The following is a 17,474-nucleotide window of genomic DNA, read 5'->3' on the forward strand; positions in this document are numbered from 1 at the left end:
TCACAAGTGGCCTGAAGCCAGTCAGCCATCTCTTGCCAGCTGTGCTGCAGCCGGAGCCCCTCACCCTCACTGTGTTCAGGGAAGTTGACAACAGCCCCCCAAACCCCTACCCCGCAGTCATTCTACTTATCGAAACCCAGCTGCCACCACCACTTAATGCCAGGCCCCCGTTCTGCCAGTGCCCTGCTGCTGCCTGAGCTGGGGAAGTGAAAAAGGCTTGGGGAGCTGGAGGAAAGGGAGTATGAGTGCTCTGCTGAGTCCTCCTACATTAACTAGTCGCTCTCAAACTCAGCACTGTCTCTGACTGAGGCACAGCTTCAGAAAAAAAAAAAAAAGCAGCGAGAAGTGTTGAAGCTGGCTGGCTGGCAAACCCAGCTGCTCCCCAGGAGAGACAGACCGTCACCTGGCTCGGAACCCCCCCCCCACACACACACGCTCCCCGCTGCAGCAGCACAGCCACCCTGTCAGGGTGGGTTGTGCCACCCTCAGCCGCCGTGCCGCGTGCCCCAGCCGGCGGGCAGGTAACCCGCACGGCCCGGCGGAGATGCGAGGAACTCGCCCCGCCGCAGGGGCGAGAGGCGCGGAGCAGCATCGGCCCCTGCCCAGCGCACACGGCAGCTCAGGAGGAGGCTGCTGGTGGTGCCAGTGCCGGCGGTGCCCCCCCCCCCGTGCTGGGGCGGCAGCCTCGTCGTCCGCACAGCCCCTCGGCTCTCCGGGGTGAGCTGCTCCCACGAGTACCGGAGCTGGCTGCCCATCGCAGAGCGCCGGGTCGAACCCCAGAGTCGGTGCTGCAGAGCTGAGCCCCACCGGCACCAGCCCCCGCCCGGCCCCGAGCCCCCCGCCCCGGGAGAGCCGGCACACGCTTGCCCGGGGGAGAGGGGACCACTGGGCTCACCCGGCCCCCTCCTGCGTTGCGGACAGTTGGGATGCCCTGTCCCTGCCCGCCTCGAGGGCCGGGTGGCAGCTCCTCTCTGCAGCCCCTTCCTCCTGCAAAGCCCCCGGCGCACGCAGCCGCCTCCCTCCTGCTCAGCACGCTGCTGCCCGAGCGGGGCCAGCGGCAGCGTTGTGCCAGGGGCCCCCAGCCCTCTCCTCCGCAACACGTAGCTGTGCCCGGGGGCTCTGGGGGCACCATCCTGCTCTGCCCGGGGGGCCTGGGTGCAGCACAGCAGGGAGGCAGCACCCACTGCCAGCTCTCCCCGGCTCCCCCCAACCCCCCCCCAGGCTCTGGCGAGCAGCTCAGTGCCAGTGCCCGTGCACCGACCAGGGTCCGGGGGGGCACAACCCGCCCTGCCTGCCGCAGCTCTCCCCTTCACCCCGGCACCAGTGAGACCTGCCCAGAGGCTCATCGCGGGACACAGATCAGCGCTCTGGGGCTGCCTGCCACCTGACTGGCCTGCAGACAGCAGCACCCCAGGACCCCAAACAGGGTGTGGGACCCCAAATGGGGCATACACGGCGGCACCAGGCCTCCCTGTCCGTCTGCCCCCACGTTGCTGGCAGCACGTCTCCCTGCCCCACCTGGGGCTGCGGCTGCTCTGTGCCCCATGGGCGCACATGCTCGGTCCCGGGCAGGACTGCCACGGTGGGGCTGGCCCAGCTGTCACCCCCTCTTCTGTGGCCCAGGGTCTTTGCAACCCTCTCCTCCCTGTGGCTGGGGTCACCGAGGCTCCGTCCGGTCACACGTGGGACAGCGGGACCTGCTTGTGGTAGGGGGCCATGCTGGGCAGCACCGTCCTGCCCGCCAGCGCCGGGCTGGCCTCGCCGTACACGGAGGCGCCCGCGGGCTTCCTGGCCCGGCAGCAGCGGGCTGTGAAGCGCCTCCAGGACTCGAGCGTCTTGCCAGACCAGATCCAGACGCCAGAGGTGATGCCCACCACAAGGCACATGAAGTACTTGAGCATGAAGACGGCGTAGTCGGGCTTGGGGCGGTGGGGGTCCCCCGGGCAGGAGCAGTTCTGCGCCTGCTCCCACGCCTCCCGGTTGTGCTGCTCGTAGATGTAGCAGGCGATGACGATGGTGGCGGGCACAGTGTAGAGCACGGTGAAGATGCCGATGCGGATCATCAGCTTCTCCAGCTTGTCAGTCTTGGTGCCGCCCTGCTTGATCACGCTGCGGATGCGAAAGAGCGACACGAAGCCGGCCAGCAGGAAGAGGCTGCCGGTGAAGAGGTAAACCACCAGCGGCGCCAGCACGAACCCCCGCAGGTTCTCCAGGCTCTGGTTGCCCACGTAGCAAACCCCGGCCACCGGGTCTCCGTCCACGGAGCTGAGTGCCAGCACAGCGATGGATTTGGCGCTGGGGATGAGCCAGGCGGCCAGGTGGAAGTACTGCGCGTAGCTAGCGATGGCCTCGTTGCCCCACTTCATGCCGGCTGCCAGGAACCAGGTGAGGGACAGGATGACCCACCAGATGGAGCTGGCCATGCCGAAGAAGTAGAGGAGAAGGAAAACCACGGTGCAGAGGGCAGGGCCCGTGGTCTCGTAGTGGATGTGGTGGTGCTCTGGGTTGCAAGCCACGTTGGCGTGCCCTGCCACCAGCCGCACGATGTAGCCCACAGAGACGAAGAGGTAGCAAGCAGAGAGGAAGATGATGGGGCGCTCGGGGTACTTGAAGCGCTCCATGTCAATCAGGAAGGTGGCCACAGTGGTGGAGGTGGAGAGGAAGCAGAGGATGGACCAGAGGCCGATCCAGAAGGTGGCAAAGGTCTTCTCATCCTGGGTAAAGTAGGGCTGGTAGCAGGGGATGGCACAGTTGGGTACCTGCCCGGTCCTGATGCGGTTGTACAGCGGGTGGGACTCCTTGGAGATGGGGATCAGGGGTGCTTTGCACTTGCAAGTCCGGCCGCAGTCCAGCCCCGAGGGGCGCTGCCCATCATGCGGCGTCAGGTTTTTGGCCGCGTCCCTGGCTGGGCGCGTGGGCTTCCCGAAGAAAGGCGGCAGGGTGGTGGCTTCCGTGCGGTTGTATCCCATGCAGAGCACCTCGGTGTCCCCCAGCACCGGCAGGCTGTCGCAGCTCATCCTCTCGGGCCAGGCGAAGCCGTACTGCTGCATGATGGGCGAGCAGCCGGCCTTGGCCCGCTCGCAGACGGAGCGGCAGGGGGGCAGCGGCTTGGTGTAGTCGGGCAGGCAGATGGGGGTGTACATGCTGCAGAGGAAGAAGCGCAGGTCCGGGGAGCACTGGATCTCCACCAGCGGCCAGAACTGGTGCACCTCCAGCCCGGCCTCGTCCTGCGTGTCGTGGTTGAACTGGTTGGGCATGTAGGTGAGGTTGTAGCCGATGCCCTTGCACATCGGCACCGTGATCTCCTGGCACACCAGCGCCTTGGAGGCGGCGCGCCCCGCCGCCGGCAGCCCCAGCAGCAGCGGCAGCCCCAGCAGCAGCGGCACCGGCAGCCCCCGGCCGCCCATCGCCGCCGCGCGTCCTACCGCCGCCGCATGCCCCGGGCACCTGCCGCCGCCGCCGCGTCGGGAGCGGGGCCGCGCCGGGACCGCCGGGGCCGGGAGCGGGGCCGGGGCCGGGGCCGCCGCCGCCGCCGCCACCTGCGCTCTGGGGCGGGCGGGCTCCCCCGCGCCGCGCCGCGCCCGCGCCCCGCCCCTCGCCCCGCCCCACGCCCATCGCCACGCCTCCGAGAACGCCCACTAGCTCCGCCCCCCCCCCCCCCGCGGCCCCGCCCCCGCCGGGGTTCCCAGGGGCCGCTCCCACTCGGGGCCGCGGGTCCCGCGGGGCGAAGCGATGCTCCCCGCCGGGAGCCCGCGCTGCCCCCCGCCCCCCCCCAAACCCCGCCCGGCTCCGGCGCTCGGAGGCGCAGCCCGGCCGACCCCCCGCCCGCTCGGACACCCGCGGCGGCCCCGTCCCGGACGGCGGCGGAGCGAGGAGGGGGGGACAGCGCTGCCCAAGCCCTGACCGCTCCGCATCCGCCCCCGGCTCCTCGTCAGCTGCAGGGATCCCCATCCCCTCCCCTCCTGACACCCCTCGCCCGCGCGAAGCGCCAAGCGGGACGGGGGGCAGCGGCGCTGCTGCCGCTTCGCCCCCTCCTCTTCGGGCCCTTTCAGCCCCTCCCGGCGGGAGGGGGCCGGGGCCTCCCCCCCGCCGTAGCGACACGGGGCAAGGGGAGGAAACCCCGGGTGGGGGGAAGGCGTGCAGGGGTCCTGCAATCGGACATCAGCTCGGGTCCAAGGGTCACGGCAGCAACTCCCGCTGCCTCTTCCCCCTCCTGCCGCCCGGGAAGCTGAGCCGCCGCCGGGAAGGGAGACCGGCCCTGCCCGCCCTGCCGGCCCGGGCCCCGGGGCCGCAGGAGGTGTCCCACCACCCGCTCTCCTCCCGGCCGGCGAACGGAGCCGGCGCCTCCCAGAGACCCTGCCCGGGGCAGGGGGGCCCGTCCCGGCGCTCCGGGAAAGGCGGGCTCCAGCCGGAGCTACCTGCCCGGCCTAAGGATTTTGAACCTGTGCGCTCGCAAACACCTAAATTACCAGCCCGGTTTTCAACGGCTTCCACTGCTCCTGAAGCCCAAGGCGCGTTCAGGGCACGCAGGGGAACAGACCTGCTTCGGAAGCCAGATTTGGGGGGGGTCACGCTCTGCGCCCACTGTGGCAGCGGCCTTATTCTGGCCAGGGAGGAGCGCCTTGCACAGCAGCTCCTCACCCCTCCTCCGTGGGTGGGGATGGAAGGGCCATTCGGCCCGAAGCACTCCCGGCTCTGCTAGTCAGGACATACACACAGCACATCGCATACAGGGACAGCTCACGGTCAGCTCTGGTGCTGGGGAGCACTAGCACCCAAAATCTCACGCACTCAAAATACCCCCAACAGCATCCAGGGCCCAGAAACCAAAGACTCAAAGCACGATTTGGCTCCTGCCTTCCTCCCAGAGGTAAAAATCTGGCTTGCCTATCGCTCTGTGTCCAGTGGCTCTTGTACCTATGGGTGGAGCACTGACTGCTGCTACCACCCACCAAAATCCTCAGGGATTTTAAGGCCAGAGACCTCATTACCACCTCAGAAGTCCTCTGTGTATACAAGTCCACTCAGTCTAGGCATGCCTATCATTTGGCACTGACAACCTTGATGCTTAACAACTTTTTTTTAAAAAAAAGGCAAAAAAAAAAAGCTCAAGTCCCTATACTACTTTGCTTTACACTCTAAGTTTTGCCTGCAATAAAGCTGTATGGAAGAGAATTAAAAGTCACATGTTCCTCTGGAACACAGTGGCATATCCCCGTAGCAGGAATCACAACTTCTAATTCTCCACAACAATGAGTTTCCATGAGCTAGCAGCCCAGCAGAAAGCAATCACAGAAAGTTTCATTATGGCTTTCAGTTGATTATCCAAATTATAGCTAAGAGCAGAGGGCAGCCTTTTTATTATCGTCATTGCTGTACAATTAGAAAATGCTGATGAAGCTCCATAAGACCAGAAATTCTATTCTTTGCTGGCATTTTTCATTTTTATAAGCATTCCCTTGGGCAATATCTTGGTTTGATTTGACATACAATGAGGAACACGTACATAGGTGGGAAGGGAAAAGATAAGAAGGGGGAAACGGGGCAACTCTTAATTTCAGTTAATCTATCAAGTCTTGTAGCCTGGTTCAGTTTTTGCCACTCCTCCAGATGTATCTAATTCTTAGAGCCTGGCTGATAAATAATGCTGTATTTGCTACACTGGGGACACATAAAATCCAATTAAGAGCCAGGTAGACATCTGTTGTCTTGCTCTGTGCTTCTGTTTCCTATGAATATGTAGCAGAGCAACCAGAACAGGATTAAATACGGTGCAAGTACAGTTGATAGGCTTGTTATTTATCTCTACAGTACAGTATGAGAGTACAGTGCTTTATGTCCATCCAGCACTATTAGTGACAGAAGCTGTGCCTGCACAAAACCTACAGTGCCAAACCCAGAGACAAAAGAGAGAGTGCTTCCCACCCCTGAGAACTTGCTGTTGTTGTTAAAAAACTCTAAATATTATCAGGAAATCACTTTACCTTTAATCCACGTGCAGAGATGCTCCTGAAGCTCCACCATGCTAGACAGGCCTATCTGGGAGTCCAGCTAGTCCCTGCTCGTGGGTCCAGCCCAGAGGATATGGGCATGAGCTAACGATACATGCGTTCTCATGGACATGCCTTCCACCTGTTGAGGCATTTTCAGCTGGGATGCAGCAGTTCCTGGTTGAAGCATAAAATCAAAAGGTGGTAAATATTTCTTTATTTGGTTCCTTCACTGCTGTATTGTCAGCCTACACTGTTTACCTGGACAAACTGCCTTTGTGAAGGATACTGTGACTTTTAAAAGACTTTAGAAAAGGACTAAGTGAGCTTCCTTTGTAAAGACTAACTATTGCCCTTGCACTTGTTAGAAAACTCAGCTGACTTTTCCAAAGAGCTTTTCAGCCCAGCCTCTGGGCAGAGACAAAGCCAGGGAGCAATGATCTTGCCCTTGGCTTTGCGTGCACCAAAGCAGGGCAGGAACCTCCTGCCCCTCTTGTTGTAGGCCCAGCACGCTGCCCCTGGCCCTCCACCCTTCTTACTTGGAGCAGCAAATCCCAGTTTTGTCTGCCCTGCTGACAAGTCCCCAGCTCCCAGGAAGGGAGCGGTGGGGGCCCAGCACAGGTGCCAACGGGCAGCGTGCCAGTCACCCCAGCTGGAGGCTGTGCTAGCTCAGGTGCTGCTCATATTAGCAGTGACCCCTGATAACGAACTGCTTGGGAGAGGGGGTGCTGGGGACCACAGAGTGGTTTGCAGAAGCACAAGACTGGCAAGTTTGTGCCTTGCTGCCTGTTGTGGGTGCAGGGACAGACAGCCATCACATCCGGCATCACGATGCAGCCCCCAGCCAGCTCCAGCACAGCAGACCCACCGTGTACTGGTACAAAAGAAGATTGATGTTTCCCCTACACACAGGACATAGGTGGGAACACACATGCTTGCCACGGGTGGAAGCAGAAGCACACCGGTCTTGGTGCATGGTGCAACTGAGTTGCAAAGTTGTGGGCTGACAGCACTGCAAACCCTGGCACCGAGACTGTCCTTGCGTAACTGGACCCGGAGGGAGGCTTCTATATAAGAGACTAAAAGGTGTTTGCTCCCCAGGAGTGACCTGGTAGGTAGGGAGACAGGGCGGCTCTCTGTGAATAGGCAGAGCAGGATGAGAATCACTGCTGGCATTTGTGTGGGGCCCCTGGCACCTGAATCCCACCAAAGTGCAACAGCAGCAGGGACAAACATTTTCTCATGTGCCCGAATGACTTGAAAGCTGTGGGCTGGGGACAGGAATTCAGATTTAAATCACTTGAATACTTTTCACCATGAATACCTTGTTGAAATTCCCTTGAAAATCCTAACCTACATCAATACTGTTTATTTTTATATGTACCTGTACAATTACACATCTTAACATATCTCAGGAAAACAAAACCATCCCAAACTGTAGTCACATTCAAAAATTTACATGGAACTAGACAACTTTGAAGTGAATTCATGTAAAACTTGATTTCTAACAGTGACACAGACTTTAGCAACACCTGATATGACTGCTGCCAGTTTGTAAAATGCAACCAGGAGTTCAGATAAGTAAGACTAAGTAGGAAGAGTGGCTGCACTTGAAACTTATCTTGCCAGACTCATCAATTATTACTTAACAATATTTGTACACATAAGTGCATGTAAAACGTACATAATTGGTTTTCATTCGTCTTCTCGGACCCCCTTCTGGCAGGCACGGCTGGTACACCGAAGGGGTGCTCCTGTCCTGAGGTGCCACCGCCACAGCACACAGACAGCAGAGGCAGGATCAGGGCCCCGGCCCAAAGCAAGGGCGCAGGAGGGTCGCTGGGGATGAGGAAGGGTCCCTGGCATGCCACAGCCATGGCTGATCTTCAGATCTCCTTGCTGTGATTCATACAATGCTGAGGTAAGGAAGGGGCAGTGAACTTTTCTTGAGGGGCATACTGAAGCCTGAAACTTTTCAGATATGTAGTTTTTGAAACACATCACATTGTGCTTTTTCTCTTTTCTTTTTGTTCTTTCTTTTCTTTTCTTTTCTTTTCTTTTCTTTTCTTTTCTTTTCTTTTCTTTTCTTTTCTTTTCTTTTCTTTTCTTTTCTTTTCTTTTCTTTTCTTTTCTTTTCTTTTCTTTTCTTTTCTTTTCTTTTCTTTTCTTTTCTTTTCTTTTCTTTTCTTTTCTTTTCTTTTCTTTTCTTTTCTTCTTCATGGGTCCTTGAAAACAGTCCCTCACAGTGAAGTTGAACATGATAAATTAGTATGGCCCTGGCAAAGCCCTCACTCTTCATTGGGCAAATACTTATTTATGGACTTTCAAATTGTGGCTTATGTAACAACAGGGTGAGTGACTTTCGAAAAACCTCTGCCATGTATTGACCTGATAGAGCCTAATGGGTCCTTCAGAGCAATTAGGATTTATTTTGTTAACGTCTATTGTGTATAGAGATCATTTTAAAAACATGTGTTATTTACCCAGAAGGCAGTAATGACTGTTTAAATACAGAGTTAGATTGTTTCTGAAATGCTTGCTGCCCTATACATTGCAAAGAAGTTACTCCAAGTATTTTTCAGAGTTAAATACTTTGCTCCACTGAGATTTCCAAGAAGAGTGATTGTACAGCACATACATTTGTCTGCTTATAGCTGTAAGTGAATTGAGCTCTCAGGAAAGCTGCCAAATGAGCAACCTTGAAGCATGAAATCTGAGATTTTTTTCTTGACCAAGGGGCCAGTGCTCACACTGGTCTGAGCAGCTTGGGCCATTTTCCAGCTGACAGAGCAAGGCATTTCCCACAAACCACCCAACTTTTGCCCTGTCTGATCTGAATGTCCAGCAAAGGTGACCTTAACAGCCACGAAGCCGTGATTTCCACCATGGCACATCCAACCGTCTGTGTGCATGTAAGGTGGGACCTACACCACTTCCCTGTAACCTATTGGGGGCCAGTATGAAAAAATACAAGTGTTGGCTTCTGAGCACTGGTGCAGATTTGAGAAGCCTAACCCCTGGCCAGGCTCCTTGGCAGCTGGGAAGGAGCACGGCTTCACTGCCCGGCAAAGGTCAGCGCTGGCTTACACTAGCTTTGACTCTGACCACATGAGTAAAGCAAAACCCCAACTCACACATGGGAGCTATCAAATGCCTCTATGAAATAATAATAATAGACTAATTACCGCTTGCTTTATCTTCAGACCAGTGCTGTTTTGATCAGCACCATCTCTAAATAGATCCTTCCTTTTTCTGACTTCTCCTTTGCTGTGAAAGTCACCTTCAGGGTGAAACTGCTCAAATCAGTTCAGCTTTGGCACAATGCTTTCCCTGCCCTGCCTCAGGTCACAACCTTTGGAAACTTGTTTCTATTTGCTTGTTTTACACCAAAATTAAAATATATCTGTCACAGTTGCAGTACTTTACCTCCAGGGACAAAAAAACTAAATGGTTTTCTAATCCAGCAGAGAGAGAGAATGGTTAGAGGAACCTCTGGCTGAAAACGTTGTAGCAAATACTTTGGAATTACCATGCAAGTTTTGTAATGGCCAACATGAAAAATCCTCTGGAGAAAACACTGAAGCAGCCTGGGCTGAAGCTGGCTGAAACTTGCAATTTCTGTTTTGTGGAAAATTCCAACATTAAAAAACAATGTAAAACACACCCGTTTGTGCCAAACAGGGCAAGCTGCCTGTACTTCTGAGAAATCCTGCAGCATCAGGAAAAGCTAGGAGGTTTCCTGTCCCAACATGGGGAAGTCCTAGAAGCCCCCTGCCCGGCGAGGCCTTGGGAGCACAGGATGGGGAACGTCCTGGAGCAGGGGACATGGAAATCCTGGGGTGCCAGGAGCTTGCTGGGAAACTGGACAGAATTCAGTCAGGAATCAGCCTTTGTCGCTTAGGTCCTGCCTGGCTTTCAGAGAAAGTTGTTCAGTCAAAATGGAAATGTTTCCAAGAAACTTTCTGTCTGTGCTGAACTGGCACTTTACAAAGAAACTGTTATCGGTATGAACATCTGCGGTTATGGATGGTCTCTCCTGGGCTTAAAATTCTATGAATTGGTGAAAAACATATTGTAACAACTGTTGTTGTTAAGAGCAACTTCAGTCTGTGTTCAGAATAGTTCAAGTTCAGTCTGGCCTTTCCTGAAAATATGAAGTTTCATACTCAGAATAGGTTTCAAACACATAAGCCATGTTGACTGCATTTCTTCACTAACCTCTAAAGATGCTGTGATCAAGACTTTCCAGATGCAGTGATTCTGGACCCTCTTGAGGGAACCTGAAGGGATCTTTATTTCCAGAAATTGTTACAGACCTGTCCTCTGGAAATTGGACTCCTTTACGACATGACAAATTTCCCACTCAAGACCAGAGGCAATCAAATCACACAACACTTGAAAGCTTTGCCCTGTATGCATAGTCATCTATAGTACCCTAGAAGGGGAAAGTTCATATGCAATACACACGTGCTGTGTTTTTATGAACCAGTAAGTATCAAGGCCAGAGACCTCCTGAAACAATGTCCTCTCCCTGACCTTTCAGGCATTCTTGCTAAGACCAGGCACTTCAGATTCTCCCTATCTGCTTTTGACATCCTTGAAGTGCTTGACATGGGACTGGAGGGATATTTGGAGCTCAGGCTTAGTGAGTCATGTCATTCACTTCAAGTGAACCAAATTATGTTGAAATACAGATTTAAATCCCTGCATAATCAACATTTATTGGACACAAGTGAAAAGAGACAGAAACAGATGAAAAGGCAATTAGCACTAGCTGGAACTATACATGTTCTGATTACTTCCTTCTGCAAGTCATTCATGGGATAATGCAATACACAGGTCAAAGTGATTTTGGAAAGGATATTATTGCTAGAAGTCTTCACATCCAGGCATTAGTTAGATGTGAAGAATTAACACATGCAAGTGATCCACAGAGCTCAATCTGAAATATCAACAGCTTTAGCAGGGACTAGTGTTACAGAATTGGAGCACGTCCAAAGATTTTTCTGGGCAAAAGAAGGAATCCATTCTCTAAATCCTGTACCTCACTGCCATGTGCAGCACCATCAAGCACACAATGATGTTACCCTGCTTGGGATATGTCCTGATGATGCAAGACAGTGCTCCAAAATATTTTCAATCCTTCCACAAGTGCTAGCACAGGGTGGCCAAAAATCTTTTGATGACCAGGTTGTGCAGTCCTCTTACAGGCTCTTTTTACCAAACTGATATAATTTAACTGATTTTGTATAATCAACAAGCTGACAAAAAAGGTAGCACAACTGCTGCAAAGACAGGGTTCACACAGGCCAGCACCTTCCTTATGGCATCAAGACGGTGGAGCAGCTTGGTTCAGCTTTTTGCTCAGAGAAGTCTGTCCAGCTGCAGCAGAATTCACTCTCTGCATGTATTTCCCTCATGCTGGTGAAAATAACTGTTCCACTGTTTGTGACAAGGGAGCAGCCGAGCCCTTCTCCATGCCTCCCACAGGCTGGCACTGACAGACCCCCAGCCGTTACACCATCACGAGGCAGACAGGATCCCACTGGGTGAACTCGGAGAAATTACTGTGCAAGCTTCCACCACACAACTTCATTATTTGCCCCTCACTGTGCTAGGTGCTGAGTGTACCTGCAGTACAAACAGCTGTCAGGCTGAGCAGCCAAGGAACACAAGAAATGGGAGAAAGGACAGGCAATTCTCCCTGCTTTGGCAGATAGAAAAGTTCTGAGATTTGCCCTTGTAGCCACACAGAGCTGGGAAATCAACCCTTCAGTCCCGAGCTGGAAAAAGACCATTCTGGCTCCTTCTGCAGACGCTGCTCTCTGTTTCCATTCCACTAGAGCACATTAGGCTGACAACCTCCAGTGCTACGCTGCAGGGATGCGAGGCTGCGCGTCCGTTCAGTCAGGGCCAGACTGATTGTCCTGGAGACAAAATCCCTTTCTGGTAGAGGGGCAGAGTGGAGAGGAACAAGGCCGATTTCTTACCTGGACCAGCCAGGCTGCATCCTGACAGGACTAAACATTCCCCTTTGGGGGAGGAAGGGAGAGGACAAGGTGAGAAGACAGTGTAATCCTTTCAGCTGAGACTCTGCCAGGGATGTTGCTAATTAGCAGAGAGAGGACGTGTTGTGGCTGGTGAGAGACAGACACGTTCTGTGTTGCGAGACAGTGCCTTCAACCAGCTCTATCTGTGAGACACGTACGCTGTGAGCTCCCTGATCGCGTTTGCATGGCAGGAGCCATCCCAGCAACACCAGCCGAGTCCTTGATGCCTGCTGTGCTGCCCTCAGCCTCGTGTGAAACCCGTGATGGGATTTTGGATGGACCAAAAGTCTGGGTTGTGAATCTTATTTTCACTGTTCTGATACAATCAAACCTATTTTGTATAGACATACAGAGCGGCTGTGGTTTCCAGGTCATGGAAAAAGACTGGTACTGGAGCAGCAACTGCATTTCCTAAGCTTGCTCAGGTATTTTACAGAGAGGAAAGTGTTGTACCTGCAGTTAACAGAGGAAATGAGGAGGTAATTTCAGTCTCTACCAGAAGAGAAACAGCAGTCCAGAACTGTTCATGTGTGTGTGTATGTGTATTGTTTTCACGCGCTGCAGTTTAGAAACGTTTCCAGCAGAGACTACTAAATTGAGTCAGTTGATGTCTGGGCTACTTTATCCTGAGCTGAATCCACAAGACCCTGGTTTAAGTTTGTGGGGTTGTGTGTGGTTGTTCTTGGGATCAACACCCGTTCCAGCACCCCTGTATCCAAAGATAGCCAAAATGCACATCCATTAGCTGAGAAGAACCAACAAACTAACCACCAGGCCCTGCAGCTTTCTTCCACAGATTTTATTTAGATTCCCTGACAACATAAAAGGAATGATTTGTAATTTTGTGTCTCCGTGTACTTTCCATTTGGGCTAAGATGCCCTAAATTTCTCCTCAATACTTAAACACATTTATGTGAGGTCACACCTGCCTTACAGATCTTTTAACTTGGCATATTCCTGAGACACAGCTAACTGTTGGGCACGTAAGCTCCTGATTAAACCTAGTACGAGCAGTTCAGGAGATGAGCTGACACTGATAACAGCAACAAGCTGATCTTTACAGAAGTAGAGATTAAACATATTCAGCTGCACAGTAATGCAGCTGCCCAAGACAAGCCCAAGATGTGCTGGGCTGAAATGTGCTTTAGGAAATTCTTTATGTACCAGTGAAGGCCTTAGTGTGACTGAGAGTTGGCACAGAAACAAGGGGGAAGGGGTAGATGCAAGCGCTGTTTGCACTGTGCAGACTTTTGTGGAGAAACGAGGGCAAGGTTTGGTCTTTGGCCTGAGCAGGTTCCTCACTGCTACTAAGCTGACAGAGTTGCTATCAGGCCTTTCCCTAAATAGATTGTAAAAACCTGTACAGGTGATTATTTTATGAGCAAAGAGGGAAACAATGAAAGCAGAAGAGGACAACCACAGTGACCTCCAAGGCCCTGCTGGGGGAAGAGGGACAGGCCGTGGACAAACACAGCCCAGCCGCAAGGTGTGTCGTGCCAGGCTGCAAAAAGGGACAGGGCTGCTTTAAAGGTCCTTGACATGGGCACAGTGCTGATCCCAAAACCATACCCCTGTGCCCTGCTCTGGCTGCGAATTACCTCCTGTAATTGGCTACGAGCTTTAGAGAATGAAATCCAATTTACCTGCCACAAAGAAGAGCTAGATGAGGCCTCCCCAGAGCACAGTGGGTAAAGGCAGGCTGCCGATTCCCATCCCTGAGCTGCTCCCCTCTCGGCCAGATCCGGAGGGAAGGGGGAAGGGGCAGTGGTGGCAGCGAGTGCAGGAACAATTCACTGGAGAGCCACGGCGCTCTTTGCAGTTCGCCCACTAATTACTATTAAGCCCTGCTTCCTTTTTGTGTTCCAAGGGGCGTCTTCAATGTGGCACTGCTTCTTGGGCCTTTCATGCGGCTGGGCTAACCCCTGAATAGCAGACTTCGCCCCCCCTCCTCTTGCTACCTCTCTCTCTCTCTCTCTCTCCCTTTTCCTTTCCCCCTTTTGCTTTTCTGATAGTATTTTCTGTCCATGTTGTGTAAGGCCCTAAATGAATCTTGACTGCCCCTACAGCCGACTGGAGACGCACAAAAGCAGCCCATTCCAGTGGCCACAGCGCCATTGTGTGCCCTAACAATGCACTAATTGGCGGTGACAATTGTTCGGCTGGGGAGGAAGAGGGGGCGGTGGGGGGGACATGGGTCTTTTCCAATCAGTGAGGCGGGTCAATAAAAAGGAGTGTGAGGAGTGAGAAACACACTCTGCTCCGTCTCTCTCCTGCGTGCACGTCCCTGCCAGTCCCAAGCTGTTTGCCCCAAATTCATACAAAGAAGGGTAAAGCAAATAATTTTAATGGGTAGATGTGCAGAGCAAGAGATGTGCAAACTAAAAGGGTCATCTCAATCTCCCAGGCTGTCCCACCATCCCAGAGGCTGAAGAGCTCATGTGATGAGGATACCACCGAGATATTCATGGGAAAAGATCACACACAAAGCCAAGGGGATGCTGGGGCTGGAGCACTCTGCTCCGGGTACACATGTGAGAGAGTGCTCTTCTCTTACTGAACTGAGCTTAAAATACACTTTTTGCAGAAGGACAGAGGAATGCAAGGACAGGGTGTCCTACAGTGCTCTGCTGGGGTAAGTCCTGTGGGGCAGGAGCCTGCGGTGCTGTTGGGAGTAAGGGAACACACCTGGGCCACATCTCCAGCGCCAACTGAGCCAAGGACCAGAGGAATGAAAGGGACATCAGGTGCCATGGGACTGAGGCTGTTTATTGCCTCTGTGATACCTCCCAGGACTTGGAGGGAGGGACCAACCCAGTCTCACGCTGGGATTTGGCTGGAGTGAGCCCATGGACTCTGAGAGCTGCACCAGTGTGAAATCAGCCCTGGAGTTTGGAGGCTAATGTATCTGATGAGTGAGGGACCTATTTCAACTCTACTCATTAGCTTTTAAGATAAAATTTGGGACAGGAAACGGCATGGGCAATGCTTCTGAGAAAGAAGTATGGAAGGCTTATCCAGTTGCCTCGGCTCAAAATTAATTCAGACAGTTGAGAGATGTGGGGTCAGATGCTGAAGCACTCAACAACTACCCACCTGTCTTCCAAACAACCCATATCAGCTCCCTCAGAGAACAGTGAAGACCAGCAGGTGTGGAACACTCTGGTTCCTGACAGGGAAAGCAAGGCAAGCCAGGCTGGCAGCAACACTCAGGTCTATGAAGGGGTCTGAAATGTTCCTTCTCAACAGAGATGCTTCTCTTTTTTGAAGCTGGCTGATTTTTGAGAAGCATTTTCCAGAGCAGGGTCAGGAAGCAGGTAACTCTCCCACCCCTCGCAGTACAGCTGTGAGACTTCTGCTAAATGCTTTGATGGAAAAGAATTACCTCCTGCATTTGAAAAGAAGCAGGAAATCATCCTCTCATGAAGCAGCACCTAATCAGGGAACAACTACATAGGAACCACCTCTACTGGAAGAGCAATACTTTTCTGCAGCAAGACTAGCAGGTCCCATGTATTGACATGGCATGGAGAAGAAATCTTGCCATAACCTCATGAAGAGAAGAGACAATGAGCAGGGAGGACAATCTGGAGCTGCAGATCCACGGACAGGCAGGCACTGTGCCTGAATCTGAACTCCCTGGTGCTCTGACTGATTGGGACTGGCATTTCAGTTTGGTCCACTACATATAAACACTGAGCTCAGCTGCAAAGTCTGGTCCTGCAGCCAAAATGTTGAGGGGAAGCCTACTGTGAGCCCAATGTGAGAAGAGGAGCTGCAACAGCCTAGAACTGAAAGTGTGCAGAGTCCAGGGTACACTGTAGAATCCCTGACACGGGACTCTTGCCCTTTTCACCTCATGGCCACCCTGAGCACAGTATTTTTCTTAGTGTCATCTCTCAGCTTTTAGGGTCCTTGTCAGCACTTCTATGAAACACCAGAGCATAATTCAGTTCAGATACATTCCTACTCTCAGAAGGAACCCTCATCTCTCTCCACTGATTACAAGGTGGACTTGTCAGCTGCACCAGGCTCCTAAAATTTGGTGGTGGCAATATCCTCCCTGAGACAAAATCACTAGTTACCTGCTCTAAACATAGTAAACGTGCCACTTCTGCTCGCCCTCCCCTAGCAGGCCTCCACACAGCTCCTGCCGACAGCTATGGAAACATTCCCATGGATTACCACAGATGCTGGAGGAGGGCCTTACACACTGAGACTCCTCTGCTTCCTCCTTGCCCTAAGCCCTTCACAGAAGTACTTTATTGTTTTATGATGGTGCAGTAACACTTGACATAAATCTCTAAGCACAGCTAACAATGTCAATACTGTGTAAAAACCTACAGGAGAGACCCATATTTTATTATGCTTTTGCCCTCTTTTACCTGTTATCACCCAGGGTTAACTCTGTGCTAGGTGCACATGCATTTTACAAGGAATCTGCCAATTTTACACACTGCTACAGCTCATGTATCTTAAACACCCAGAGCCCAACTCTGGTTCTTTCACTGGAGTCAGCAGAGCTTGTATCTGCTTAAAGGATCAATCATGCTGTCTGTTAAATCAGAGATGAGTGCTTTTCAGAAGTGCAGAGTCCAAGCCAGAACAGGAACTGCATTTTGCAATATGTACACAACAAACAGCATCCACCAGTGTCACAAGCAATGGCGTGCTGACGTCTGATGACAGAATGGTGCTGGGGTCTCAGTTTTTCCACCCTAACCTTGCTCCCATGGGACTCTGTACCACCTGGGTCAGTGGGATGACTTGCAGGGTAAGACACAATTCAATGGAGAAACATCATGTTTCATGACTTAGTCACTGCACGTTAGGTACTTGCCTGTAGTTTCAGTCATAAATGAGATTAATTTATAATCTTTAGTGCTATGAAAGCACTTTGGACTGAACTGCTCCATGCACACTGATTACATCTATTACTTTCTTACACAGATTAAGTAACTTGCACTTTCTTATTTTTAAACAACACTTAACTTTACTAACAATTCCTTCTTATTCACCTGTAAATATATCATATTGTACCTACATGGTAAACATCAAGTCAATGAAAGTTTCTGCCCTTAACACAAGCTCTTTGACTTCTCTTGCTTTCCAGATGAGCCTCACAACTTCATTTTTAATATCTAAGGCTAATACCTTGAACTCAATTATAGAAAATCAAGTCACTTACCTTCAACAGCAGACTGATTTTTTGGCAAGTTTACAGCCTCAATGCCAAGTTTTATATTTGTCCATGCTTAAAATGGTTGGAATTTACTCCTGCTTGCCTTGGAGACTTTGTCTGGTTTTACTTGTGACACCTGATTATCTGAGATGCTTTTCACCACCCTCTCATAGCGGTAATACCCAGGCCTCCAGATGGGACCACTATTTTGCACAGTATTTAGTTAAACAAGAACTATTTTAAAAAGACAGTCCA

The 17,474-nt window shown here is 52.4% G+C and overlaps 2 protein-coding genes across 2 annotated transcripts in view; both read right to left on the minus strand.

Annotated features, from left to right (window-relative positions):
- The window catches only part of PLEKHM3 (pleckstrin homology domain containing M3), a 132,041-nt gene that overhangs the window by 15,495 nt on the left and 99,072 nt on the right, over nucleotides 1–17,474 (minus strand). The window contains exon 9 of the transcript XR_006164573.1: nucleotides 5,985–6,167. The gene's annotated coding sequence lies outside the window, so the exon portion shown is untranslated. The remainder of the gene's footprint in view (nucleotides 1–5,984; nucleotides 6,168–17,474) is intronic.
- Nucleotides 1,570–3,534, minus strand: FZD5 (frizzled class receptor 5). The gene has a single exon (XM_033010920.2). It carries the CDS (start codon nucleotides 3,405–3,407, stop codon nucleotides 1,677–1,679), a length of 1,731 nt encoding a protein of 576 aa, XP_032866811.2. The 5' UTR covers nucleotides 3,408–3,534; the 3' UTR covers nucleotides 1,570–1,676.

This window comes from Tyto alba, unplaced genomic scaffold (assembly GCF_018691265.1).
Source record: "Tyto alba isolate M040663 unplaced genomic scaffold, T.alba_DEE_v4.0 Super-Scaffold_7, whole genome shotgun sequence".
NCBI classification, from domain to species: Eukaryota; Metazoa; Chordata; class Aves; order Strigiformes; family Tytonidae; genus Tyto; species Tyto alba.

Excerpts from the sequence above, each read along its gene's own strand:
- FZD5 (XM_033010920.2), bottom strand. The coding sequence starts at position 3,407 with ATGGGCGGCCGGGGGCTGCCGGTGCCGCTGCTGCTGGGGCTGCCGCTG.